The sequence below is a fragment of the Centruroides sculpturatus genome, unplaced genomic scaffold, assembly GCF_000671375.1.
Source record: "Centruroides sculpturatus isolate CEXI.00-Female unplaced genomic scaffold, Cexi_2.0 scaffold515, whole genome shotgun sequence".
In the NCBI taxonomy this organism is placed as follows: Eukaryota; Metazoa; Arthropoda; class Arachnida; order Scorpiones; family Buthidae; genus Centruroides; species Centruroides sculpturatus.
The window spans coordinates 384,409-412,385 of NW_019384913.1; the positions used below are offsets into that span (position 1 = coordinate 384,409).

Genomic DNA, 27,977 nt, shown 5'->3' on the forward strand with positions numbered 1-27,977 from the left:
AGAAATGCAGGAACCTTCAGCTGTAACTACTCAAAATATCACAGTTGTACCTCAGACTATACCTTTATATCAGGATACATCCCATCATATAATTGGACAATGTGCAGATGTACCTGAAGAGCAAATAACATCTAGCCAAGGTGTGGTGAATAGAGTTCCAACTGCTCAACCTGTATTGGATCCTCAGGCTCAGGCACAGTTTGAAGCTGATAAAAGAGCGGTGTATAAGTAAGTGATAACTTTTTATTTTTTGTGTAGCTTACAGATTTAATTACAAATTTATTAAGTCTACGTCAGAAAATTCAATTCAAATTAGAATAACTGCTCAAAAATATTTTTCAATTATGTTGGCTACTTTAAATGTAATATTTATATATTTCTGTTAATTTATTTTCAAGAATATTTTATGGAATATATTTTTTATTTTATTTAAAAGTTATAAATTGGTTTATCATCTATTTCAGTTTTAAATTAAATTGTATTAATGATGATTTATGTTAAATAATAATATTTCATTTACATTTTGCAATACATTTTATAATTGGTAAATTAGATCATTGGAAAACTGAATAATGTAGCCTAATAAAGTTTTATTTTGAAATTTACTTCAGATTTTGATATAATGATTATTTAGAAATATTCTTGACACTTTAACTACTACTTTACAACAACTTGTATATAATATTTCTTCAATGTTTTTATATTTGTTTGAATTTTTTTCCTTGAAACACTTTCTAGGTTGTACTAACTGCAGCTACCCACTGACCTGTCCACTATTCATCCTAGCTGCATTATGCCAAGTATGGTAGACTGTGTCATATTCAATGCACAATGCAGCTTTGTACATTGAATAGTATACAGCCTGTTCTACTCAGAACATTGTAGCTAAGCTTACTTTTTTGTTTAACTGACTCAGACTGAGCATCTATTATAAATTTATTTAAAATTATATGCACTCCTTGAAAGAAAAATCAAATCTCCTAAAGATAATGTTTTCGTTTATATAAATAGTTTAATTTTTCTTAAAATTTCAGAGAGGGGCACAGCCTTTAAGACTGAGCTGCTACTGATAATGAATAAAAATAAATGTCAGTGATATTTAAATTGCAATGAATTTTCCTTTTATCATATAAAGCAGTTTTGCTATTTCTAGTCATTTCTGTTGCTCTAAACAAATCTGCCAGCATACAAATTAGTTGAAAAAATATATTTTCTTTTCATTAAATACTGAGCATTTTGATATAAGCATTATTGACTTTGAATGAAATGTAATGAAAACAAATGTTCAAGGAGAGAATTTTTCATTAGTGTTAATTCTGGTAAATGTGGAGTTTGAATGAATGAATCCTTCTCTGAGTTAAAATAGATAAGTTTCATCACAATATCCAAGAATTACAATCATAGAGAATTGTGATTTCTATAATGTGGACTTGTTTTTCTATAAGAAACTTTTAACATATAGGCATTAAATTACAAATGAATGTCGCTAGATCGATAAGCTCTTTCGACGATAATTATTTTCGTCTTCGTCAGGTCATTAAAAATGATTAAACTTCTTTTTTAAATATGAATATCAAATTATTCCAATGGTATTAACGTTTTGGAACAAAAGCAATGGTAGAACGCAAGAAAAAAGAATTTAAATAAAAACATGTGCAGTTATAATGCGCATGTGCTATAAGCCTCCAAACTGTGGAGCTAGATATGTTGTCTTAGGTAGTTATACAAGTTAACTCACAAAGCGAGCAAATCAAGTGTGAGGGTGTTGCATGGATTTAGTATGTTGGTAAGGAGGGCCTCCCAAATATGCACAAGGCTTCTGTTATTACAATGTCTTAGAATGACCACCTGGCCCCACAACAAGGTGTTTCGGTGTTGCAACACCATTCTAGTGAGCTCAGTTTCACTCTTGCCTGCCTTGATAGAACACTGATGTTCCAAAATATGATAAGACAACATTCTGGTTGTCGCACCAATATAGTGGGTGCGATCACCCGACATATTTTCCAGTGGGATAGAATAAACCCCAGATCTTTCTAGCGTGGAAGTAGGATCTCTGTCGTTGGATAGCAACCTCCTAAGACTTGGCCGTGGAGAAACTGGCAGAAAAAGTGCATGTTGCCTAAAAATACGGCAAATATGGACAGTGACATGACCACAAAACGGTGACATGGGAAGGACTATTGTGGATTCTTTTGGGAGATGTAGTGTAGTAGCGGGGAAAAGCGATCTCTTTACCTTATTTAAGATGTACATAAACTTGGCATTAGCATAGCCCGCCTCATTTACTGCAGAGCAAATAGTATTAAGCTCAGTATCGATAGCAGCTTGGCTGGAAGATAACAGAAAGGCCCTTCTGATTAAAGGGGCAATTGCCACATTAATGTAATGTTGCGGATGGTATACTATAGCAGGGATTGGGGGAGGAACACCGCTGAATTTGTGGAATACGGGATCCTACAACAACAGAGATCCTACTTCCACGCTAGAAAGATCTGAGGTTTATTCTAACCCACTGGAAAATACGTCGGGTGATCGCACCAACCAGAATGTTGTCTTATCATATTTCAGAACATCAGTGTTCTATCAGGGCAGGCAAGAGCGAAACTGAGCTCAGTAGAATGGTGTTGCAACACCGACACACCTTGTTGTGGGGCCAGGTGGTCACTCTTAAGACATTGTAATAACAGAAGTCTCATGTATATTTGGGAGGCCATCCTTACCAACATACTAAATTCATGCAACACCCCCAACACTTGATTTGCCCCCTTTGTGGGTTAACTTGTATAACTGCCTAAGACAACGTATCTAGCTCCACAGTTTGGAGGCTTATAGCACATGTGCATTATAACCGCACGTGTTTTTATTTAAATTCTTTTTTCTTACATTCTACCATTGCTTTTGTTCTAAAACGTTAATACCGTTGGAATAATTTGATATTCATATTTAAAAAAGGAGTTTAACCGTTTTTAACAACCTGACGAAGACAAAAATAATTATCGTTGAAAGCACTTGTCAATCTAGCAACATTCATTTGTAATTTAACGCCTATATGTTAAGAAGTTTCTCCTAGTAAACGATCAGCATGCTGTCCATTTCTGAATTATAGTTTTTCTATATACAGTGTGATCGGAAAATGTCTGACCAAAATTCAAAGGGGGTTAGAGGGGATGAATATAAAAGGATTTACAGTACAATGCTTGTCCGGAACCACGTTAAAGTCCTGGAGTGTAAAGAAACTGGAGACATAAAAGGAAAGAGACACAGACAAATGTAACAAGCCCCTTATTAAATCAATGTTTGCAGCAAATGCTCGAAAGAGCAACCACCAACTATAATACAAGCTTCACATTGCCCCTTCATGGTACATTAGCATAAACACCAGCCATGTCCTGCACATCTCCAGCAGCAACAGCCAATCTGGCAATGAGATTGATGTTGGAGTCCACAGGGGTATCATAGATGATGCTTTTCAAGTGGCCTCACAGAAAGAAATCCAAGCAGGACAGATCTGATGATTGTGGTGGCAGGGAACATGGTGTGCTGGCACAGCTAAAGTGTGCTGGGCTCCATTGTGCTGGAACCAGATATGTCTCCGGATTCATTGAGGCACAACGGCCAGCAGTTCGGGCAAGACCTGTTGTGAGAAGATGAGGTATTTCAGGTCATCCAAGTGATGAGGTAGGATGAATGACCCAATCACATATTCGTGCACCATACTCGCCCACACATTAACACTAACTCTCTGCTGGTAAACATGAGGTCTTGTCGCATGTGGATTGTCATATTCCCTAACATGAACATTGTGACTGTTAAACACACACTCTTGAGTGAAAGTTGACTTATCCATGACTAACACATATGGAGGGAAATCGGGCTGTACAGTAGCCTGTTGCAAGTACCATCGTGAAAAGTTTACACAGAGAGGAAAATCTGCCTATATCAATGCCTGCACCCTTTGTAAATGGTATGGGTGCATACTTTCAGCATGCAATATCTCCCATACAAGTGACTGTCTCACACCCAGTCTATGGGAAACAGCTCTCATGCTTGTGAAAGGATTGTGCTTGACTTCATGTACATCTTCTTCCACTTGCACTGTTCTTGCTGAGCAAGGCCTGCCCACATCATGTCTGCTGGCATTGAAGGACCCGCTTTCACAAAGCTGTCTGTGCACTCGCTCAAAAGTTTGATGATTCAGTATTTCTCTGTTGGGAAATCATTCCCTGTACAACCTTTACGCAGCTCTCACATTTCCATTTGCAGTTCCATACAGATGTATATCTGCTAGTTCAGCATTCGTAAAGCGCTGCATGCTGTATGAAATCACAGGTGGGAATGACAGCTTTCCGCATTGCCAGCTTGTTTCGACTGCCCTACAAGCACCTTCTACCACCTTCACGCAGCATTTCCAGACAAGAATTGTACTGCGAAGAATCCTTTTATATTCATCCCCTCTAACCCCCTTTAAATTTTGGCTAGACATTTTCTGATCACCCTGTAAATATGTTACTGTGAATGACCAATATTTGATGAATGTCAACATTCTCCGGTGAATGTCAGCATTCACACAGTCGTTTTGTGTATGTATGAAATATTTGCTAAATATCATTATTTCTCACTTACACCGGCAAATGTCAACATTTAGCATGCACTGATGGTGAATGTTGAATAAAAATATTTTTATTACATTAAGACAAAAATGCAACTTTTTAATATGTCAAAACAGGAGAAAGCTTAGTAACAGCACATGTAAATAAACTGTTGAACCTAAAATGAACAGTACATTCTAAATCATTAAAGAAAATAATACAATAATAAACTTACACATAAATTATGTGATTAACATTATACAATCTTATTTATTGCAACAACTTAAACTGTTATGGCACTTTGATTTGCACAAAACTCCCTTGCTTTTACAACTGCATTTATTCGTGGAACACTTCTTTTTGCAATGACAGTGTGTATAGCTTTGCCCTCCACTTTTTGAATTAGCTGCAGCTGCTTCTCTCGGCGATATTTCTTGAGAAGAAATTTCATCTATGGAAAGTAACTTTTCTTTACAAATTACGAACTGATTATGGGTATAAAGCTACTTGAGAGTACCATTTTTGTTTGCTAATTTATAAAAGTCAGAGTCTTCTATTCCAACAACAACCTCCAACACATTTCGGGCATCTGTACAGCCACAGTTGACATCAGGGACTTGTATTTGTATGGTATCACCAATTTGAGCAGAAGGAAACGGTGAAGAATTTGGTGACAGACTGTTGCCTCTCTGTCGACATCGGCTTCTCAGGTGTCGTTTCGACTTCCACCAAAGCTTGTGCTTGTCAACATACACCGGCGATTGTTGGAATGTATAATAATATAACCAAATATTCAGTCTTTTACTGACGTATTTTGTATGTGTTAACATTCACCGGAGGATATTGACATTCTTTAATTTTGGTCTTTCACAGTAACATATACACACACACCATGTCATGGTAAAAGCTTAAGTTGGCTGAATGAATGCCATGGAGGGCCATCGTACATACATAGTTCTCCCCAGTCAGCACAGCAAGTGATCCATATGATTACATTATGTTAATTTGTCAGGAAGTAAGGATCCTACAAAAGGTCGGGGCAGTATAATTGACAATACATCTGCACAATAAACAGAATTTGTAGGTTTTAGTCCCTCTCCAGAATTAAATTTTCATCCAGATTAGTTCAAATTAATGAATTTATTTCTGATTATTAAATTATACAAGATGACACTCTAATTGCCTATCTTTAGTCAAAATTATTTAATACTTATATAGTGTTTATTAACAAAGTTCTAGCCCAATAATTGATCTGGCCAAATCATTTGATTATTCATTATTATTTTGTATTAACTTGATATTTCTTTGAAAAGAACATTCTGGATTTAAATACCTAACTACATAAAATAATTTTAATGTGATGTTCATACAAAACATTTAGCAAATAGAACATGTCAACAAAGATTTATTTTTTTAGGATATAAATACAAAATTTTTTATTTTTATCATCTATAATATATAATTTATAAGTCATTAAATACACAAAAAGCTAATAAACCAATATCTGTAACTGATAACCTATCTCATATTTGTTTTCAGGCATCCTCTTTTCCCTTTGCTTGCTCTATTATTTGAAAAATGTGAATTAGCTACTCAAAGTGCTGAGGTTCCTTCTTCAGAGAGTTTTAATATGGATATTCAAGCATTTGTACAGCATCAGGAAAGAGATAGAAAGCCCTTTTTCAGTGAGGATCCAGAAGTCGATGGCTTAGTAAGTTTATTTACTTAGCTGATGTTTTTTTTTTACTTAATTTATTGATTTTCTATTCTGTTTGATGAAAATTGGGTGTGAAAGAATTAAAATTTGTTTTAACTCATTTGAAATATGTATAGTTTTTAAAAATTATTTTCTTTTGTAAATTTATTTATTGTAAATTCTCACTTAATTGCCCATTGCTTACTTAAACACCTATGAGTAATTAAGTGAAATGTTTTTCTTTTAATACCATAGTATCATAAAAGCTAATTTCCATTATACAATTTTGTCTAGCAAAACAAATTCATACAGACCATTGCCTAGATTTACGGACATTGAAATCATGCCTATGGGTGGATGTCATCAAACAATAGTCAATAGGAAATGTTTTCTATTCAAAAGTTATGGTAGCTTGCAACTAAAAGCTGGTAGCTTGCAACTACTTAGCTGGTAAAGGAAAAAAAGTCATTAATATGATTGGTGTTGGAGAGAATACCATGATAAAATGAAAAATTTATAATATGTGTGTGTATGTATGTATGTATATATACATATTATAAATTACAGTAGAGCATCGATTATCCGACACCCGATTAACCGTCACATCGGTTAACCGACCGTTCTAGTCGGCAAATTCAAATGTCCGCTAGTGATGTGGCGCTACAATATTTGGTATGTCTTGGATACTTTAATAGTATTTTTACGTGTTTTAGCTGGCAACATGGCTCGACCATGAAAGGGAACCAGTATTTAAACAAGGCTTAATTTTCTAATTTTTAATGATACAATAGCGACGATTATTATTTTAAAAAAATTTTTGTTAGGCTTAACATCAATGAAAATTCAGCGTAAAGTAGGTTAATAGCGATATACTAATATACTAATTACATGAGATATACTAATATACTATACTAATAATGTATTTTTTCATATTTTTCGGTTATCTGTTTTTTCAGTTATCCGACCAACCCCAGTCCCCAATTGAGTCAGATAATCGATGCTCTACTGTACATCTAAAATTTTCATCCATATATTACATATATATAATATATAGATAAAAATTTTAGACGATTTAACAGTTGTTAATTTTAATCATGTCTCCCCATTGGACCAAATACTTTATGATGGAAAATATCTAGTGTGATTAAATCCATTTTACTTTTCTGTAACAGGTGTGGTTGAAATGCATGAAACTTCCATGTAACTGCCCACAGGCAATTAAGTAAATTTTTTTTTAATGAAATTTTAAAGAGCATTTTATTTTCTGCTAGACTTTAAAATAAATTTAAAATCAGTTTAGTCCAAAGTTAGTTCATTTTTTTAACAATATAAGTGCTTTTTTTACAGATGGTTAAAGCTATTCAGGTTTTACGGATTCACCTTCTAGAACTTGAAAAGGTTCAAGAATTATGCAAAGACTTCTGTAGTCGATACATTGCATGTCTAAAGAACAAAATGCAGAGTGAAAATTTATTACGTCCAGATTATCCTGGTCTAAATAGTGCCATTTCTAATTCAAATTCAAATGGTGGAGCAAGCAGTAGTCAGCCTCAACAAGTACAGGTAATAAAGCATCTATAAACAATTTTTTATATGTTAATGTGAAATTTTCAATTGAACATCTTAATTGAAAAAGTTTTTCCTCATACATTATAAGAAACATATCTCCATTCTCTTTATATTCTTCTTATATCTAAATATCTCCTGTAATAAATAGTTTCTTTTTAATCTAAAAGTTGTATATTATTATATTGTATTAGCATATTTCCTTTAATAACAGGATACACATTATAATAATGCATTAATAGTAACATCTATAAATATTTGTGGATTATATGTCATTTTTACAATACAGATTTAATTGTATGTTCAGGCCATCTATGTACAGTATATGCATGTGGAAATGCATTTCCTTATCATCAGATAAAAATGGCAGCTTAGCTGATTTCTTGAAGGTTAAGAAATGGCTAAAGATTGAGAGACCCATTGAAAGAATAGGATCAGAGAAGAATTTGAATGGTTCAATCAAAATAAAAATATATCTCTGCAAATAAGGATTAGTAAATCTGGTTAACTTTAAATAAACCACCATCACAAAAACCAAAAACCAGCAGATATAGTAAAAGAAACTCATATTATTGAATATTTTTCTCCATATTAAATGGGCATCTTGATGCTTAACATTCTAAATCCAAACTACTTGAGATGGAACACCTCAATTCAAAATATGCAGGCTTGTTGATTGGTGGAGTGGGCACCTCAATAAACTCATAGACTGCATGATTATGAAGAGAAGCAGGTCTTCCAAGCTAATGTAAATGAATTTGCATCCTTGAAATTAATGGCTGTGTTTCTCACAGCAGCTTTATATATTTCTAACAGCTTCAAAAATCTGAGTCAAGTTCTATTGTGTACAATGTAGAATTTGGGTATCTGAATTTCAGGATCACTGGCATAAGTAGCTAAAACAGTGATGTTTAAGGTCCTACTTATTGAACTTTGATGCTCTTGTATGCTTGTTGTGATGTGTCATTTCATGGCCCCCACATATTCTAATGCTCTGTTAAATTGGTGGTCCATAAGTGGTATAGTATACACCCTTAATAATAATAGTAAATACTATGATTCTGACAATCCATCATTCAATACAGCCCCTCCAATATAGCTATATACAAGACTGTTACATATCATATGATCACTGTTCCCAAAAATATAGATAATCTATATGTTATTTTTTTTAAATATTAAGTATTTTTTAACAATACAAATGGTTATTATTGTGTATTATAATACAACATTATACAATTGTGTTTATGTAATTGTCATATATTATAAAGTGTTAAACACAAAATACTTATTTTGTGATGTCCTAAAAATATAGATAAGTTTAAACTTTGAGATATAGTTCATAACATAAATTGATGAAAATTGTTTTAACATGAAATAGAACTGCTATTATGCTTCCAAAATGCAATTAGGCATTGATTTAATTTAATTTTGTAAGATTTATGAATCCATTTGAAACCTACATTCAATGATTTCTTATTTTAACCTCTGAAACAGTCATAAAATGCCTGTTATTAGCATAAATTTTTTTATCAAGAATGCCCCCACAGGTTCTCAATCAGATTAATGTCTGTGCTTCTTGTTGGCCACTTTACAGTGGAACCTCGGTATACGACCTTAATCCGTTCCTGATGTTTGGACTTATACCGAATTGGACGTATACCAAACCAACCTTTCCCATAAGAAGTAATGTAAAAATGATTAATCCTTTCTCGTGTAAAAAAAAATGGCTGGCTTTAAACACCTCGCTTTCCTGGCTAGTTCCTGCTTGATTTTTCGTGAGATCAGCGTGTATCTTTTTAGCTTTCTCGCAAATAATTGCTTCCAATACCTGTCTCCAGCACTGTTTTTCAGTTATCCAAAGCAAAAGCAATTTCTCGACATGATCTAATGTCTTCGATCTCTGTTTAGAAATTGATTTAACCCCTTTCGCAACATTAGCAGATTTAATAATGTCTTTATTTTTCGCGATTGTCCATATCGTCGTTCTCGGAATACAGTAGGCAACAGTTAAAATCTCAAACAAGCATGCCACCTTCGTATTTTTCACACAATCTATTTTATCAGTTTCATTGTAATTCTAGTAATTTTTTTAGTTTTCTGTCACTTTTCATTTGCGTTTTTGCGATTCGTGATTAATAAAAATAATAATAAAATTTTATTTACGAATTAAAATCAGAAGAAATTTAACAAAGTTATAAACCATTGCACCGCGAACGTCTAGTCTGGTCTAGTACATTGATAGTGCTACTTGTTCATTGATGGCGCGTATCATTGAATTATGTCGTATACCGAGCAAAATTTGTTTCGTCCAAACAGGACGTATTCCGAATTGGACGTATTCCGAATTGGACGTATTCCGAATTGGACGTATTCTAAAGCAGACGTATACTGAGGTACCACTGTACTTGAATATTATGATCTTCAAGCCACTTAGTTGTTGAGTGTGAACAATGAGAACTGGCATTGTCCTGTTGGAAAATCCAATTAGGTCCTCCAATTTTTTCTCCAATAGTTAATAAATTGTTTTTTAGTACTTCTTGATAACTTTTAGATATCTGGCTACCAGTTAACCTATTTTATGCTGAAATTTTCTCTAATGTGTGTCACTTCATGTTGAATTTTTGTTGATGTTAAGCCTAACAAAAATTACACAGTTTAGAAAAAAATAATCGTGGCTTTTGTATCATTCAAAATTAATTTTTTATTTTGCATGAATGAAATATACATATTTAAAAATGTAAAAACAAAAATAATTATATTTTGGAAGTTGGTTTTAATATAAAAATTATGATGCCTAGCGACATCTAGTGTCAAAAATGTTCTGATGCAGAAACGAGATATCTCAGGTTCGTTGGTCATTGTTATGTTTCCATCTGAAATATTTTGGGAATACCACAGGACAGGTTAAAATCACAAAATCTGTAATCCATTAAATTCAAACTAGTTCCACACCATAATAGAACCACCTACCACCCTGTGATCTGCTGAAAAATTACATTCTTCTTTCCTAATATCATGCCAGTAATGACCCCATCAAAACTAAATTTCTTTTAATCACTGAAAAGAACTGAGAATCATTGGGAATTCCACAGCATGAGATCTTTAACCCACTGCATTCTTGCCAATTAACATTGTTTTGTTAGTGATTGCTTTTTCATCAAAGCAGCAAATTTCATATGTGGAGCTACTGAAATTCTTCAATGAACAGTGCTTTTTGATATTTTTAATCCTTTTTCACACAAAATTTGACAAACTGATTTATCCTGTTGTGATGCAAAGTGCACAATTCAATTATCATCTTTGAGATGTAATTTTGAGTCTTCCTGATCAATGTTTAGATTTTCCCAAAATTTTATAATCTTCAGGAGTAAATCTGTTTATTATAACAGCAATTTCCTTGACACTACAGTCTTCTGCTTTTAATTTCCATATTCATGCAATTTTTCCATACTAAACTCTTTTATGTGGCATTTTGGAAAGTTTTGATTCAATATTGAAATTACTACTTGACAACAAAGTAAAAGTGTTATGTGATGTCATATATTTTTATTTTTGTAATTTTAAATTTCTCGTGCTTCAAATTTTGCAACTTTGTTTTATTATCTATACTTTTGGGACAGCCAAAAAATATATTCTTTTGTTAAATTATTAATATAATATCTTTAATTTTGAAATTATCAAAAATTAGTGTAAAGTAATTTGCATATATAAATGAAATCATTTACAGTTTTCTTAAATTATAATAAAATAATAATAAATTAAAATATTCTGAAAAGCAGTAAAATGTTTATTATATACTTTTGAGACACGCTATAGGATACTAGTGCTTCCATACAGAGAGAGACTCTATACTAGTGTCTCTAGCCAGACTCAACAATTTTACCTTGGCTTTTAAGAGGAGCCTGACAATATACTCACTCCTCAGGAATACTAAAGATCTACACAGCTCCAAAATCACACTTTATTTGTTCCAGATGAAACAGCATTACATTTCCTGAAGATGGCTTCCTGCAATTCTTTTTTGGTTTGAGAGAGAAGGAATCGTGCCATCTTTACTTGCCCACATGCTTTCTGGTTGTTTGTTGTAAATCCAAGTTTCATCTTCTGTGAAAAACCTCACTAGGAAGTTATTACCTTCTTTCTTATAGTGTTATAGAAGTTCAGTAAACATGCTAACACCTACTTTCAACTTGACAGTCAATTTGTGGCATCCATCTTATATACACTTTATTGTAACAAGGTTTAATGTGAACGATACGGTGTGCTGAACCATGACTGATATTCAGTAATTCAGCTACCACATCCACTGTAACATGACAATTTTCCATTCAACTTAGCTAGTGACTTATGGTGTGACAACTCAGTGAGCTTGGTTACAGAGAGCCAAAGAAGTCATTCCATTTTCAATTTTTCTACACCACTTTACACTTGGAGAGGCATGCATGCCCTTTCATATTAAGCCTTCAATTCTACTATGAATTTTTACTGTTTTCATTTCTTTACTATTACAGAATCTGATAATAGAACATTGCTCCTCCCTGCTGTACAACTTGAGTGGGGCAGGCATCTTGAAACTGTTGTTTTGATGTCATAAATGTAATCAGCCACATGCTACCACGTATTTACCCACTTTCCAGATGACCTTCAATAATTTTTCCAACTTGCAAAAAATTATCCAAGTTTTAAAATTTTTATACACATTTTAAGGTCTTCATTTGACTGACACACTGTATATAACAATATAGTTGATATTCCTAGATATTTCAAATTACAATGATAAAATGAATTTCAAAGGAGTTTGATGATTAAATTCAATTTATAGGTTGTCACAAGTAATGGTTCAATGAGTAATCTGGTCATTCAATCTGGAGTTACCCAAAGTGCTCTTTCTATGGCAACATTAAGTCCTAGCCAAATAGTCTCAGGTGGTACTGTGTATCAAATGGTTCATACTCCTCAAGGAATTGTAGCACAACCAATTCAGGTATGTTTTAAGTTTTAATATTTTATTTACTATACATATTTTTAATGAAAATATGTAATAATCTAAACTTTTTATAACAGAATATAATTTAAATTTTAGTTATTTTTAATTACTCAACTTAAGTATAAAATTTCCATAATGGGCAAAATCTGTTAAAGGATTATTGATGGTCATCTCCATAAACAAACACTAATAACTAAAAGACTAAAAACAATAATGATTACATGTTTAGTTCAGGAACTATTCAGCATACAATTAATGATTCTAATATTGGTCCACTCCCCAATTAACAAAAAATTCAACAGTGAAGTACAATTAAAACCAAAAAATTACAAAGAATAAAAATACATGATATGTAAAATCATGGTAAATGTAGCATAATTTAAAAATTCATAATTAAAATAGAGTAAAGACAATATATTATAAAAATTAAAAAACTATGTATATACATATATATATTTTACTTTAATTGAATATATTTTGCATACATAATTATAATAAAACAATAAAGAAAATAACATTTTACATATTAATTGACCTAAATACTGAAAAAATTCTAATTTGTGACTAATATAAAAATATTATAAAAAATTATTAAAGTATATAAAAAATTATTGCTAGATTGAGAAATTTGTTTAATATCAAATTGATATTGTTCATATTATAATTATTAGACATATAATGTGATTATATTCTTAGAACTGAATATTGAGAACAATAATTTTTAAAATATTGATATTTAGTTGCTATAATCTGACAATTGTTTAGTTTAAATTATAAAAATTTAAGCCAAACAATTGTCGGATTATATTAGGCTATATTACTACTATTATTAATAATTAAATGCTAAATAATTTGGCTCTCAAGGTGGGTATTCAGTTCCATTTCTTGCTAAATTTAATTATTATAATTAAATTAATGGTTTAATAATTAATTTAGAAGGTTCTGGAAGAAAAGAAAAGAAGTGATAGTTCACTGAATGCCATAGTGGGAGTTATAGGCTAAGGGGACTGACTTGTCTCCAGCTGGTATCATAAGTGAATATGGTTATATCTAAATTAATAGTCCTGGAACTGAAGATTGGATGTGAGGGTCCAGGTAACTGGCAATGCAACTGCATAAGTGGGAGTTATAGATTCAAGTCTTGCTTTGGACCAATTCTTTTCTTAGCATTTAATTATTAATAGTAGCAGAAATATATAATCCAGCAATCATTTGGCTTTGANATACTATGATTCTGACAATCCATCATTCAATACAGCCCCTCCAATATAGCTATATACAAGACTGTTACATATCATATGATCACTGTTCCCAAAAATATAGATAATCTATATGTTATTTTTTTTAAATATTAAGTATTTTTTAACAATACAAATGGTTATTATTGTGTATTATAATACAACATTATACAATTGTGTTTATGTAATTGTCATATATTGTAAAGTGTTAAACACAAAATACTTATTTTGTGATGTCCTAAAAATATAGATAAGTTTAAACTTTGAGATATAGTTCATAACATAAATTGATGAAAATTGTTTTAACATGAAATAGAACTGCTATTATGCTTCCAAAATGCAATTAGGCATTGATTTAATTNTAAAGTGTTAAACACAAAATACTTATTTTGTGATGTCCTAAAAATATAGATAAGTTTAAACTTTGAGATATAGTTCATAACATAAATTGATGAAAATTGTTTTAACATGAAATAGAACTGCTATTATGCTTCCAAAATGCAATTAGGCATTGATTTAATTTAATTTTGTAAGATTTATGAATCCATTTGAAACCTACATTCAATGATTTCTTATTTTAACCTCTGAAACAGTCATAAAATGCCTGTTATTAGCATAAATTTTTTTATCAAGAATGCCCCCACAGGTTCTCAATCAGATTAATGTCTGTGCTTCTTGTTGGCCACTTTACAGTGGAACCTCGGTATACGACCTTAATCCGTTCCTGATGTTTGGACTTATACCGAATTGGACGTATACCAAACCAACCTTTCCCATAAGAAGTAATGTAAAAATGATTAATCCTTTCTCGTGTAAAAAAAAATGGCTGGCTTTAAACACCTCGCTTTCCTGGCTAGTTCCTGCTTGATTTTTCGTGAGATCAGCGTGTATCTTTTTAGCTTTCTCGCAAATAATTGCTTCCAATACCTGTCTCCAGCACTGTTTTTCAGTTATCCAAAGCAAAAGCAATTTCTCGACATGATCTAATGTCTTTGATCTCTGTTTAGAAATTGATTTAACCCCTTTCGCAACATTAGCAGATTTAATAATGTCTTTATTTTTCGCGATTGTCCATATCGTCGTTCTCGGAATACAGTAGGCAACAGTTAAAATCTCAAACAAGCATGCCACCTTCGTATTTTTCACACAATCTATTTTATCAGTTTCATTGTAATTCTAGTAATTTTTTTAGTTTTCTGTCACTTTTCATTTGCGTTTTTGCGATTCGTGATTAATAAAAATAATAATAAAATTTTATTTACGAATTAAAATCAGAAGAAATTTAACAAAGTTATAAACCATTGCACCGCGAACGTCTAGTCTGGTCTAGTACATTGATAGTGCTACTTGTTCATTGATGGCGCGTATCATTGAATTATGTCGTATACCGAGCAAAATTTGTTTCGTCCAAACAGGACGTATTCCGAATTGGACGTATTCCGAATAGGACGTATTCCGAATTGGACGTATTCTAAAGCAGACGTATACTGAGGTACCACTGTACTTGAATATTATGATCTTCAAGCCACTTAGTTGTTGAGTGTGAACAATGAGAACTGGCATTGTCCTGTTGGAAAATCCAATTAGGTCCTCCAATTTTTTCTCCAATAGTTAATAAATTGTTTTTTAGTACTTCTTGATAACTTTTAGATATCTGGCTACCAGTTAACCTATTTTATGCTGAAATTTTCTCTAATGTGTGTCACTTCATGTTGAATTTTTGTTGATGTTAAGCCTAACAAAAATTACACAGTTTAGAAAAAAATAATCGTGGCTTTTGTATCATTCAAAATTAATTTTTTATTTTGCATGAATGAAATATACATATTAAAAAATGTAAAAACAAAAATAATTATATTTTGGAAGTTGGTTTTAATATAAAAATTATGATGCCTAGCGACATCTAGTGTCAAAAATGTTCTGATGCAGAAACGAGATATCTCAGGTTCGTTGGTCATTGTTATGTTTCCATCTGAAATATTTTGGGAATACCACAGGACAGGTTAAAATCACAAAATCTATAATCCATTAAATCCAAACTAGTTCCACACCATAACAGAACCACCTATCACCCTGTGATCTGCTGAAAAATTACATTCTTCTTTCCTAATATCATGCCAGTAATGACCCCATCAAAACTAACTTTCTTTTAATCACTGAAAAGAACTGAGAATCATTGGGAATTCCACAGCATGAGATCTTTAACCCACTGCATTCTTGCCAATTAACATTGTTTTGTTAGTGATTGCTTTTTTCATCAAAGCAGCAAATTTCATATGTGGAGCTACTGAAATTCTTCAATGAACAGTGCTTTTTGATATTTTTAATCCTTTTTCACACAAAATTTGACAAACTGATTTATCCTGTTGTGATGCAAAGTGCACAATTCAATTATCATCTTTGAGATGTAATTTTGAGTCTTCCTGATCAATGTTTAGATTTTCCCAAAATTTTATAATCTTCAGGAGTAAATCTGTTTATTATAACAGCAATTTCCTTGACACTACAGTCTTCTGCTTTTAATTTCCATATTCATGCAATTTTTTCCATACTAAACTCTTTTATGTGGCATTTTGGAAAGTTTTGATTCAATATTGAAATTACTACTTGACAACAAAGTAAAAGTGTTATGTGATGTCATATATTTTTATTTTTGTAATTTTAAATTTCTCGTGCTTCAAATTTTGCAACTTTGTTTTATTATCTATACTTTTTGGACAGCCAAAAAATATATTCTTTTGTTAAATTATTAATATAATATCTTTAATTTTGAAATTATCAAAAATTAGTGTAAAGTAATTTGCATATATAAATGAAATCATTTACAGTTTTCTTAAATTATAATAAAATAATAATAAATTAAAATAATAAACATTTTACTGCTTTTCAGACTTGTTACGAATTTAACCTAACAAGTCTGAAAAGCAGTAAAATGTTTATTATATACTTTTGAGACACGCTATAGGATACTAGTGCTTCCATACAGAGAGAGACTCTATACTAGTGTCTCTAGCCAGACTCAACAATTTCACCTTGGCTTTTAAGAGGAGCCTGACAATATACTCACTCCTCAGGAATACTAAAGATCTACACAGCTGCAAAATCACACTTTATTTGTTCCAGATGAAACAGCATTACATTTCCTGAAGATGGCTTCCTGCAATTCTTTTTTGGTTTGAGAGAGAAGGAATCGTGCCATCTTTACTTGCCCACATGCTTTCTGGTTGTTTGTTGTAAATCCAAGTTTCATCTTCTGTGAAAAACCTCACTAGGAAGTTATTACCTTCTTCCTTATAGTGTTATAGAAGTTCAGTAAACATGCTAACACCTACTTTCAACTTGACAGTCAATTTGTGGCATCCATCTTATATACACTTTATTGTAACAAGGTTTAATGTGAACGATACGGTGTGCTGAACCATGACTGATATTCAGTAATTCAGCTACCACATCCACTGTAACATGACAATTTTCCATTCAACTTAGCTAGTGACTTATGGTGTGACAACTCAGTGAGCTCGGTTGCAGAGAGTATCAGCCAAAGAAGTCATTCCATTTTCAATTTTTCTACACCACTTTACACTTGGAGAGGCATGCATGCCCTTTCATATTAAGCCTTCAATTCTACTATGAATTTTTACTGTTTTCATTTCTTTACTATTACAGAATCTGATAATAGAACATTGCTCCTCCCTGCTGTACAACTTGAGTGGGGCAGGCATCTTGAAACTGTTGTTTTGATGTCATAAATGTAATCAGCCACATGCTACCACGTATTTACCCACTTTCCAGATGACCTTCAATAATTTTTCCAACTTGCAAAAAATTATCCAAGTTTTAAAATTTTTATACACATTTTAAGGTCTTCATTTGACTGACACACTGTATATAACAATATAGTTGATATTCCTAGATATTTCAAATTACAATGATAAAATGAATTTCAAAGGAGTTTGATGATTAAATTCAATTTATAGGTTGTCACAAGTAATGGTTCAATGAGTAATCTGGTCATTCAATCTGGAGTTACCCAAAGTGCTCTTTCTATGGCAACATTAAGTCCTAGCCAAATAGTCTCAGGTGGTACTGTGTATCAAATGGTTCATACTCCTCAAGGAATTGTAGCACAACCAATTCAGGTATGTTTTAAGTTTTAATATTTTATTTACTATACATATTTTTAATGAAAATATGTAATAATCTAAACTTTTTATAACAGAATATAATTTAAATTTTAGTTATTTTTAATTACTCAACTTAAGTATAAAATTTCCATAATGGGCAAAATCTGTTAAAGGATTATTGATGGTCATCTCCATAAACAAACACTAATAACTAAAAGACTAAAAACAATAATGATTACATGTTTAGTTCAGGAACTATTCAGCATACAATTAATGATTCTAATATTGGTCCACTCCCCAATTAACAAAAAATTCAACAGTGAAGTACAATTAAAACCAAAAAATTACAAAGAATAAAAATACATGATATGTAAAATCATGGTAAATGTAGCATAATTTAAAAATTCATAATTAAAATAGAGTAAAGACAATATACTATAAAAATTAAAAAACTATGTATATACATATATATATTTTACTTTAATTGAATATATTTTGCATACATAATTATAATAAAACAATAAAGAAAATAACATTTTACATATTAATTGACCTAAATACTGAAAAAATTCTAATTTGTGACTAATATAAAAATATTATAAAAAAATTATTAAAGTATATAAAAAATTATTGCTAGATTGAGAAATTTGTTTAATATCAAATTGATATTGTTCATATTATAATTATTAGACATATAATGTGATTATATTCTTAGAACTGAATATTGAGAACAATAATTTTTAAAATATTGATATTTAGTTGCTATAATCTGACAATTGTTTAGTTTAAATTATAAAAATTTAAGCCAAACAATTGTCGGATTATATTAGGCTATATTACTACTATTATTAATAATTAAATGCTAAATAATTTGGCTCTCAAGGTGGGTATTCAGTTCCATTTCTTGCTAAATTTAATTATTATAATTAAATTAATGGTTTAATAATTAATTTAGAAGGTTCTGGAAGAAAAGAAGTGATAGTTCACTGAATGCCATAGTGGGAGTTATAGGCTAAGGGGACTGACTTGTCTCCAGCTGGTACCATAAGTGAGTATGGTTATATCTAAATTATATCTAAATTAATAAATCCTGGAACTGAAGATTGGATGTGAGGGTCCAGGTAACTGGCAATGCAACTGCATAAGTGGGAGTTATAGATTCAAGTCTTGCTTTGGACCAATTCTTTTCTTAGCATTTAATTATTAATAGTAGCAGAAATATATAATCCAGCAATCATTTGGCTTTGATATATAACCGTCAGATTTTAGGTGTTGATATTTGTAATTGTTACTAACTCAATATATTCTAATTGAATTTAATTAAATTTAATGAAGAATTTTAGCATAATATTAATATATGTTGTTTATTATAACAATATGAAACTTTGTAAAAAAAAAAAAAAACTTAATTACACAATAAATAATGTAGAAAATATTTTGTTACATTGTGTCTTAATGAACTTAAATTATAAATTACAATACATAATGACAAAAGAATATTGAAATATATGTATAAATAACTTGTATTAATGATGATTCATTTATTTGCTCAAGTTATTTAGCCACTCTTTTTAATATTAAAAGTTTTCACTGAATACTAAAGAAATTCATGATGTGTGTTAATAATAATAAATACAGAATGATTTAAAGGAGAATTTTTCTAGATACAGAGTGCTCATATACAGCAATCAAATTCTGCAGCTCATGTTATTCATGGAAGTACTCCTTTATCACAGATTGGAGCCAGTCCATCGCTTACTCAAGAATCAAGGGTGCAACCTATAGGTAAAGGTATAAGATTATAACTTATTTAATCAATTTTCTTTAGATTTAAATTAATATAGTCAATGTTTAATTAGGAAATTTTTATTATATGATTATATTGTAGTTTAGTAGTTACATTAAAGCTATTGTTAGTTTTAAGAATACTTTTCTGTTTGCAAGAAATCAAAGTTTACATCAATTATTATAAAATAATTCATTTCAATGATATCATGACATTGAACAAATGCACAAAATAATATTTCTCAAAATAAAATTTATGTTAGCAATTTATTTTAAATTAAAAGTAAAAATTTTTATTTGTAGCACCCAGAACGCCTGTAATTCAAAGTGGTGATGAAGATGAAGAACTGCTGAGCAAAAAGAAACAAAAACGGGGTGTTCTTCCAAAACATGCGACTAGTGTTATGCGTTCATGGCTCTTCCAACATATTGTGGTAAGATTTAATATTTAAAGTGTAACATTTTGAATTTTGCAGTATAAATTCAAAAAATTTTTTATAAAAGTCTTCAAAATATCAAAAATTGCATTTAGAAAAATTAATATTTATAAAGTAGTCATCTGGTTTACAATGGAAATAATATAGTGTAAAGTGAGACTATTTGTATCATTTCAGAGTTATGCTTGCTCTGGACAGGGAATGTTGTTTTATCAGATCTACTTATTTCCATTGAAAAGCCTGTAACATACCATTTGATCAAAATTAAGTCTGAAAAAGCAATGTTACACAAAATTAGGGTTCAGTCAAGTACCATGCCTAGATTTAAGTCACAGGAAGTATACTCTCTGTGACCCAATGGAAAAGGAAAGAAAAAAAATAAAAAATGACATGTATGTAAGCACAAATCAATGATATTTATTAAGTCAAATTAATATATAAACAAGAAGTTAATAGTAATAAATATATTATTCAGCTAGTCAAACACCAAAATTAATTATATATAAGAAAAACCATCAATTATAAAAAGAAAAGGCTTTTGCCAACTTCAGACTTACAACTACTTTAATCTAATTGCACCAGAATAAACTAAATCTAATTGAAAAAGAAAAAAACCACTACACAACATTTCTTACAAGTTAAGTGCCTAACCGTCCCCAAAAACGGACTGCCAGACAATTCTCTGTCAAAAAGCAGACCACCACTGAGACTCGTGCTCAAGTTTACTTTCAGAAACTACACCTCACTTTTGGATTAGTGTATCATGTTCTGTCTGGTAGTTGATGATGTTACAAAAATGTGATGCCACACTATTTACCCATAACACAAAAATATTTACATATTTTTGAGTGTTATGGGATCAGTAATGAACATTAGTGAATGTTCTTAAATTTTTAATTTAGTTTTTTTTTTCTTTTTTTGTTTTGGGAGTTTCCATTCTTAAAACACAAAAAGCCTCCAAATAAGAAAATAGTAATAACTAAAAAAAACACCCAAAATATAAAATAATGATTTGGCTTTGACTCCTTACAAGCTTATAGTTATATAAGTAATAAATGATGAGATTATTAGTTTTAAGCATTTTTTTTATTAAAAGTAGAACAAGAGTAATTATAAGTGGTACAAAAATAGGAAAGCTCAAAAATTGTGGGTTATTTGGATCATAGAAAACTTTCACTTAAAAATAAATGAAATTATTTGTTATTTCCTTTTTCATTATTTAGATACATTTACTATAGCAAACCTGTTTGTGACATACAGCTCATAATACTCAGATTTCTTAGTACCAGACTCACACTTTTCACATTTTATTCAGTCACCTTTCTTTATTAATTTTGAATGAAGATAGTGGATACCACAGAAATCACATGAAAAATTTTCTTCATCGACTCAAGACCCAATGACTTTGAAGTTAACAGAATAATAATGTTTAGCATATAAAAAATAATGTTAATATGAAATAAATTAATAAAATAAATAATAAAATAATTATTAGAATAGACTACATATCAAGTAATCACTAGCACGAAATTATGTCAATTCATATAGTCCCATGTTACAAAAATAATTCAATGCAATTAGAATCACTAATTTTTAAAAGATTTCTACTGATTGTCTTCTTGTTTGTCTTAGTATCTTCATAATAAAATGTAATGCTGAACTTAGTGTCTTCTCATTTTATTATACAGTATTTGGTATGAAATTCATCATATTGGTCAATTAGTATCTTCTACAGAATTCATGACAAATAGATTTTACATTAGTTCTGAAAAGTTATGAGTAAGCTCTTAATCACATAATATTACATGGTTATTAGTCTTGAACTAGAGACACTTGTTACATTAATTTTTTTACACTAGGTATTTTCTGGGAAAATGAAACTGAGCTCAGCAGCATAGGTTTTACTGTTTTGGCCTGACATGAAAAAATAGATCTGGTAACATACTTTTAATGTTCTGTCTGAAGCAGTTAAAAATCTACAAGTTTGAGGTAGGACTTGAATGTTCAACATCATAACCAACAAAAACATCAAGAGACATTTAAAACATCCACATCTGTGACCTGTAGCCTACCAACTCTAGAACCTGTTAAAGCACACATATGCATGTTTTGAAAAATGATTTTATCACAATACCATTCATGTTAAATTCCTGATGAAAAGATCAAAATAAAAATTTGTTGTAGAGATTAATGTAAATTGACAACAATCATAAACTCAACTGACATGCAGTGAGCGACCAGATTTATAACCAGCAATCAGACCATAGACTTTACATAGCAAATTTTGACCTGGAATATCCCATTTGATAGAATTTCAAAATTTGGCTTCATCATGACATCAGTCTTGCTGAGTTATACATAGTCTTCTCTGAAATTATAGAGCCCTATGAAATAATGATATTAAGAAAGAAATAATTAGCATGTTACAAAAACAATAGAAGGAAATTGAGTATTGGTTTATTTTGATATCATATAATAATTAAATTTATCAAAAACATTAATAAAATAAAAAATAAATGCATTTTAACAATTATATGTAGGATAATATTGTCCCAAAATGATAAAGCCACTTGAACATTTAAATGATTTTTTTCTCTTTGTCCTTAATTTTTATATTTCTGTGTATATATTGTTCAGGTCTGAAATACACAAAAAGAATGTACAGATGAAAATAAAAATATTTTGTTTTGACTTTTAATTACAATTTCCTCTCTTTGCTAATCAGAAACTTTATGAGTATAATAAGTCCTGTTAATTAATAAACAAGGTCCTAGTAGACAATATATACACAGAAATCTGTCTGGAATTGTTTTAATAAGACTTTCCTCTCCTCATCTGTGATTTTGTGCCAAGTTGATTCTACATTATGAATGGCTCCATTATCTTGATGAAATTGAAAAAATTTACTTTCAGGTTTTTCTGAAAATGGCATTAGATGCGTATCTAGTACTTGCTGACATCCTACAATATAAATGTGACCAGGAATGAAAGCTAGATTTGCCATACTTCCCCATTCAAATGCACACTACATCATAACACTTCCAGTCTCTTGCTGCTGCTTTGAGTAAATTAATTTATATTTCTTAATATCTTACCAATAACTTCTTGCCATTTCTCAGTTTACATCATGTGATGTTTAGCCCATGCCAAAGGCTTCTCTTTGTGGCTCATATTTAGAGGCAGAATTTGTTTCATTTTTTTATTTTGCAGATGATTAGATGATTTCATAACTATGTATATTGTTGATTTTGACACATTTACGGTTAGACAAGATGTAGTTTGTTTTGGATCCATTGGAGAATTGCTAAGTTTACTGAAAACTGCTACTTTTGGTGGTAATTCAGTGCAAGATGGTATTTCAGATTAACTTTTTGTTCCATATTCTCCACTAGAACTAATATAATTTGCCACAACATGAGAACTATTTTCCTCTTCCCTTGGTGAAACCTTTAATGTATCATGTATTCCAGAACTATATTTTGTAGAAATTCATCCCTAATCTAATTCTGTCCTGTATTTTATACTATCCTGTATGCTATTTTGCATATTGCAGTTTAATTGCTGAAGCAGAGATGCCTCTATCATTTTGGGACAAGTTATCCTATACCAACATTATTAAAATTCATTTATATTTCTATTTTATTACTGTTTTTTGATAGATAAAATTATTATTATTATACAATATAATAAACCAACATTCAATTCTTTATTATTGTTTTGTAATGTTCTTTGCAACAAATATGAAGGGAAAGAAATGATTGTTTGTGTGCCAATGACTTGTCCATCCAGATTCAATTCTGGATCCTCAGAGTGGTAGGTAGGTGCTTTAACCACCACAGCCATTGACTATCAGTATTAAGTTTTTACACTAGATTAGTCTGTGTAACTTATATATATAAATATTACATTATTTCTTATAATAATAATTTCATTCATCAGTTTTATAATTAGAACTAGTTCTTATTAGTGAAACATCAAAAATTGGTTAAGCAAACAAAAAAATTAAATTATTCCTATTTAGAACATGTGCAGAGGCAGTGCGACCATATAGGCAAACTAGGCAGCAGAATATGGGGAGTAGCACAACAAATTTTTTTTTAAAGAAGCTTAATACTATAAGACGATTGAGATAAACTCTACAACAAATAAGATAATAAATAAAAATACATTCAGTTTCATTTAAAATATTTGAATTTCAAATCCAAGTAGCTTTTTACATAGATAAAAGCCATTACTTATTAAATTTTCTACATTAATTTCAAAGTACATATGTGTAGGTTTGACAAATAAAAAAACCATTATATACCTGTATGCATTTATGAGAAATAATTATTAAAAAAATAATATTTTACTATAAACTTTTACACAGTATAGAAAAATAAATATTTGCATTTTGTCTAATTACTATTATACAAATAAATTTCAAGACCCAATGACTTTGAAGTTAACAGAATAATAATGTTTAGCATATAAAAAATAATGTTAATATGAAATAAATTAATAAAATAAAAAATAAATGCATTTTAACAATTATATGTAGGATAATATTGTCCCAAAATGATAAAGCCACTTGAACATTTAAATGATTTTTTTCTCTTTGTCCTTAATTTTTATATTTCTGTGTATATATTGTTCAGGTCTGAAATACACAAAAAGAATGTACAGATGAAAATAAAAATATTTTGTTTTGACTTTTAATTACAATTTCCTCTCTTTGCTAATCAGAAACTTTATGAGTATAATAAGTCCTGTTAATTAATAAACAAGGTCCTAGTAGACAATATATACACAGAAATCTGTCTGGAATTGTTTTAATAAGACTTTCCTCTCCTCATCTGTGATTTTGTGCCAAGTTGATTCTACATTATGAATGGCTCCATTATCTTGATGAAATTGAAAAAATTTACTTTCAGGTTTTTCTGAAAATGGCATTAGATGCGTATCTAGTACTTGCTGACATCCTACAANATTACCTTTACAAAGAAAAATAATATTAAAAATTTGGAATTATTATTCATATTAAGGTCACAATTATTTAACTGAGACTATAAACAAGATCGATAGATCGAAAAGAAGATAAATATAAGTAATCCTTAACTCAATATTTATTATAGTGTGACTGTAATCTCCGAAATTAATTATATTAGTCATAATAAATTAAATTAATGCCGCATTACATAATTTACTAGAAGTTAGTCATATTAATTATATAGGGAGAAATTTCATATTTATATCTAACCACTTCCAGAGTAATTCATTTTACACCTTCAGATGTTTACAGATTTTAACCTTATTTTAATTCCATTATAGGTCAAATAGTTACGATATATTATTCCATTATCTCATGATTATATAGTTCTAGTGGAGAATATTTCAACAATAAATTCTGTTACGTTTGTATGTTTTTGTCTTAAATAAATAAATAAATATATATGTTATAAAAATATACAATTAAAAAAATTTAATCCTCGAGCTGGATAAATAAAATTTTAAATATAACCTTGAAAAATGAACTTATATACAGTAAAACCTGTGTAAACCTAATATATTTTTCCGTTTTAAACAGGTTTTACTGTACGCTATTATCAAAATAAATGAAGCAAGAAAATTTAAGGTAGTAACTGAATGTTCAAACCGCTAGATTTGATTAATATTATATGCATTAATGAATCAAGCGCTAAGAAGTTTTACTAAGAAAAAATATTTAAAGTGTTCAGATATAATGTACAGTACGTAAGCAATTTGTTTTATTGATTTTCTAATGTAAAAATCTTAGAAAATAATTTATCGTTATCCAAATATTAAGTAGAGTGACGAACTTTTTCGTATTTACACTGAAAGAATTCAAATCATCAATGTAAAAACGTTAAAAAATTTGTTAGTTTTGTCGTCATTTCGCTTTTTAACATTGAGTATAGGCAATATTAATGAAAACGATATTTTCAATTTTTTATCAGTAGGAAAATAAAAATAACCGAAAGAAAATGTTGTATTATTTAATTAAAAATTATGTAATATTTGTTAAAGATTATATAATAATGAGGATGGTGTAACAATAACCTTCGAGAAGAAAATGCTGTTTAAAAAAGAGAGAAACAAATAAATATTTTAACTATAAATAATGTAATTGTTGATCTGATCGGTAATTATAACATAGAAAAAAACTTGGAATTTAAGCGTAATTATGATAATTAGAAACAACACTACAATAATAAATTGTGAATAGAAATAAAGAGAACGATTTTAAATAATAAAAATAAATACTAAAGTAATGACGTTACAACGTAAAATCTACAGTTGTATTCGAAAAAAAAAATTCGTTTGCAAGTATCAGAAAATCTTATCGTAAAACTTTGAAGGAAATGTTATGTAAACTTGTACAGTTACTGTATATATCTAGAGAAATTTAATGAACGTCGTGACTGGCTCGGGATGCGGAAGATCCCATTCTGGAAACGAAAATTTCTATCTTATAATTCTGACCTTTACAAAATTACCAAAAGATATATTTATAAATAAAAATATACATTATTCATTAAATGAAATAAATNACAAACTAACTTAACATTACTACAAGTGAATAACCATTAAAAAATAAATTAATTGTTAATTTTTTATTCCTCAGCATCCTTATCCTACAGAAGACGAAAAACGCCAGATAGCCGCACAAACTAACTTAACATTACTACAAGTGAATAACTGGTATAAAATGTTTTAAATATTAATTATTTCTTGAATATTAAATACTTTTAATTAATGCAATTTATAATATTAAAATAATAGGTTTATCAATGCTAGAAGAAGAATATTACAGCCCATGCTGGATGCTAGCAATCCAGAAACAAGTCACAAAACAAAGAAAAATAAATCTCAGTCGACACGACCTGTACAGAGATTTTGGCCAGAGACAATTGCATCTCTGCAACCTCAGATGCCAAACCAAACTACAGAAACAAACTGTGATCATCAACAAAATGTACAGTGTCAAGGAGATTCTCAAGCGGGAACATCGGGTAACAAAATTTTCACAGTTTTTATTCCCAAAATTTATTCAGATCACTGATTTGTGTGTTTATTTCAGGTGTCGCAGTTGATCACTGTAACAACTACTCGAGCAATTCTCGCACGGTCTCCCCAAACGGTAGCATCAGTCAAAATTGCTCCGACACAAGTCTAGGAGAAGACAGAGTGTCGTCGTCGGGGAGTGTGGGAAATCTCAGTCTAAGCAGTAACTGTATGGACGAGTGTAAAAAGTGACCAGACTAATACATGTGGCAGTCAAGGCACCCAAAAAATTTGCATTCTATAATCGTACTGGGAAATTGACAAAGTGAATAGAATGCAAATTATTTTGTTATATTGGTATGGTTACGAACGAGTCGAGAATTCTCATTAGAAATATACAAACGATAACGTTTTTAATAATGTATTATAATATGTACAGAATGTAACTTTTTAATTTTTGTAACATATTGTGCACTATTGTTTCTTTGTATTATAATAATAATTATTATTATTATATTAATATAGTCCACTTCCATAAATTGTT

The 27,977-nt window shown here is 30.2% G+C and overlaps 1 protein-coding gene across 1 annotated transcript; it reads left to right on the forward strand.

Moving 5' to 3' along the window:
• LOC111631696 (homeobox protein PKNOX1-like) lies at positions 1–27,973 on the forward strand. Its single transcript, XM_023376003.1, has 9 exons — positions 1–228; positions 6,132–6,303; positions 7,636–7,851; positions 12,680–12,841; positions 19,892–19,991; positions 20,295–20,425; positions 27,054–27,130; positions 27,212–27,441; positions 27,510–27,973. The coding sequence occupies exons 1-9, from the start codon at positions 5–7 to the stop codon at positions 27,683–27,685; spliced, it is 1,488 nt and encodes a 495-aa protein (XP_023231771.1). The 5' UTR covers positions 1–4; the 3' UTR covers positions 27,686–27,973.
• Positions 27,974–27,977: the final 4 nt, after the last annotated feature.

Excerpts from the sequence above, each read along its gene's own strand:
- LOC111631696 (XM_023376003.1), top strand. The coding sequence starts at position 5 with ATGCAGGAACCTTCAGCTGTAACTACTCAAAATATCACAGTTGTACCT. Across the intron at positions 7,852-12,679 it reads GTCAGCCTCAACAAGTACAG|GTTGTCACAAGTAATGGTTC; the intron begins GTAATAAAGCAT and ends TTCAATTTATAG. Across the intron at positions 19,992-20,294 it reads ATCAAGGGTGCAACCTATAG|CACCCAGAACGCCTGTAATT; the intron begins GTAAAGGTATAA and ends TTTTATTTGTAG.